Below are 2838 nucleotides of genomic sequence, written 5' to 3'. Positions count from 1 at the left end.
TCACGCTGGCTATAATCCAGACAGGGGAACATTGGGTAAATGTGAATCAACTTTGAATTTGGGTCTCTAGGTACTTCCCTCTGGCTTCTGCAGCTTTTGGACCTCCCCTACAGAGATTGTATAAATACAGCTCAAGAAGGAGGTAAATACACGGTTGAGGAGTTTTCTTCACAAAACCTCTGCAAAATGGCAACAGCAAATGTACAACGGCCAATGGTAAGGCTCTTAGGTGTTTTTTTCGATACAATATTGTAGTTTTCTTCATGCAATAGTACTTCCACAATATGATATCATAGATGTTAAAGCTGTTAAAGCTGTAGTTGTTGGTAAATTAGTATTGATTAGATTTTTTTGTTTTAAAGAGATACTGTATGTATTGGTCATCAATGTTGAAAATGTGAAGGGCATTTTTTGTGTGCCCAAAAGTAAAATGTGTGTGAGGGAGTAATATTTTATCATTGACATTATTGTTTAGCATTGTATACACTATGTTCATCTGCACGACTGACTGTAACAGAAACTGAAAGCAGGCATAGTGCAGTGCATGAAATACACAAATCTGCGGCACACATTTGCAAAAGTGTTTATTGATGTTGTGTGTCAGAAAATAATAAAGAAGATTAACAACCTTGACTTTCTTGACGATATAGCCTATATTGATGCCACATCTCTCTCCTCTCGCACACACTCTCTATCTTTCTCTACCTCCCTCCTCTCTCTATCTCTCTCTCTCTGTCCCAGGCCTTACCTGTTAGACTCTGGCATTGCCTCAGTGGAGACCCTCCGATCCCTGTTCTGTACGATCCAACATTCCTGAACACAACTCACGCCTCTCTGCTGGCTGTCAAAGACCCTGAATTGACCCGAGCCTCCCATTTCACTGTCACCGTGCTCAACGGATCAGATGGCAAAAGAGTCCCATTGGTCCTCAAGAGCACAGACACCATCGGCAAACTTCAGAAGAGTTTCCTACAGAAGCGGCCTGACCTGACGGGAAGCCTGAACCTCGCCTACAACGGCAAGCCCGTACAGGGGCACCAAAGCCTGGGAGAGCTGGGGGTGAAGGATGGGGCTACTTTCATCACCTTTCAGAGGTGTCATGGAGGGTAGACGCGGAGCAATAGATGTGGAGGAGGGCTGTTTCCATTCATCTATCCCTTGGTATGAAATAATATACAAAAATATATGTTAATGCATTTATGATATGTAAAGAATATTGGCATTAGCCATATCAGGTCTTCTTTTTGCACAACATAGTAGATTCTTTATTGATTAGAATACAAACCAAAATGATGTTGTAGCTTACTGATGGATAATTCACAGTGAATAATGTCAAACCATTTCTGTCCTTTCTTTATGTTAAAGTAACTGTCCAGTGTTTCCATACGTCTATGAAATATGACCTATCATTACTTACAATATGAGTGAAATAGTTTTCCTTCCAAAAAATAGTAATGAAGTATGTTAAAAAGCAGTTTTTCTGTGATGGAATGGTGTGGGCGTACACCAACAACAGAATGGAGTTGGCATACACTGATCATTAAAATAGTTAATGCGAGTAGATCCCTGATTGGCCAGCTCATCCTCCTCCTCCTCAAACCTGAGGTGGGGTTTTTAAAGGGGTTTTCTCTCCAATTTCTGCTTTGGCCACAAATACAAGTAAAGGGTTAAACAAAAACATTATCTGGATATGAATTCAGAGAATATGAACTTTTAAATGTGTGATTTTCACTGGGCATTTGCTTTAACTCCAGCAGGCACAGCCAGAAGAGGACCACCCCTCAGAACCTGGTTCCGTTCTAGGTTTCTTCCTGTCTCTCTATGGAGTTTTTCCTAGCCACCGTGCTTCTACATCTGCATTGCTTCCTGTTTGGGGTTTTAGGCTGGGTTTCTGTATAAGCACTTTGTGACATTGTGCTGATTTAAAAAGGGCTTTATAATTACATTTGAATGGTTGACTGATTTAACTGTCTTGCTTTGCTCTTGCCTGGTACTAGCTAATGAAGTGAACTATAAGCCAATCAATGTGACCAATCAATATGAGTTAGTTCACCCCGTTAAATGTACCGTTTGTGAGGTTTTATTAGTCATTTTGATATGCCATTGGTGTTTAACAGTAGGTACTACTGTATCTGAAATAGCTTAGTACAAATTTCTTACTTTATTGTAACAAAAAATATTTTTGCACTTTAATGATGTTTTCAACGACCAAAAAGGCTATCAAATCAGAAGGATGACGAACAAAATAAATAACGTTTAAACATATTTGTATTTCATTTATTTGCATATATGGGCATTGTATTCATCCTTCATTAAATAAACACTTAAATATTTCAAGTATATGCCATCTGTGTTTGATGATATTTTCATGAGAATACATTGGCTAATAACTACTTCAGAAGATAAATTAACCACACTTGTTGCCACATCGACCTGAGCTAGCATAGGCATTGCACAAATCTAATGATCTGTTGATACTCATTTGGTTGTAACCTGTTCCAGTAGCAGTAGAAGGACAATCTACGTGGAAATAACCTGACAAAGAAGATGGTGCTGGCTATACTCCAGAAAATGGCTTGGCCAAAAGTACCAAAAAGAAAGTGTGGCGTGCCTTAATGGACATGTAGGGGATTCCCTTTGGCTTAGATTTCCCCCTGCAGATTACAGGTAAACAATAAATCCTTATCTTCAAAAGGAACAGAACGAGAAACATATGTTTGAGAAGAGTAGTTTTCAGATACTGGCTCCACCAGTAATAATGACAAATGCACTCCAATGGTCAAAGGTAAACGTGCTGGGATTTAACATTTGAGATGATACTGTCTGCAGTTTTGAAAC

At 39.2% G+C, this 2838-nt stretch overlaps 1 protein-coding gene across 2 annotated transcripts; it reads left to right on the top strand.

The window, feature by feature from the left end:
* LOC124001591 lies at positions 1 to 2265 on the top strand. Of its 2 annotated transcripts, none has more exons than XM_046308514.1 (3): positions 1 to 216; positions 742 to 1161; positions 1366 to 1739. In XM_046308514.1, the coding sequence occupies exons 1-2, from the start codon at positions 187 to 189 to the stop codon at positions 1108 to 1110; spliced, it is 399 nt and encodes a 132-aa protein (XP_046164470.1). In that variant the 5' UTR covers positions 1 to 186; the 3' UTR covers positions 1111 to 1161; positions 1366 to 1739. The 2 variants fall into 2 exon arrangements, with proteins under 2 accessions (XP_046164470.1, XP_046164469.1); XM_046308513.1 differs by lacking the exon at positions 1366 to 1739 and adding an exon at positions 1755 to 2265 and having other exon boundaries at positions 5 to 216.
* The last annotated feature ends 573 nt before the right edge of the window (positions 2266 to 2838 follow it).

The sequence above is a fragment of the Oncorhynchus gorbuscha genome, linkage group LG17, assembly GCF_021184085.1.
Source record: "Oncorhynchus gorbuscha isolate QuinsamMale2020 ecotype Even-year linkage group LG17, OgorEven_v1.0, whole genome shotgun sequence".
Lineage (NCBI taxonomy): Eukaryota > Metazoa > Chordata > Actinopteri > Salmoniformes > Salmonidae > Oncorhynchus > Oncorhynchus gorbuscha.
This window is presented reverse-complemented; position numbering and strand designations above follow the sequence as displayed.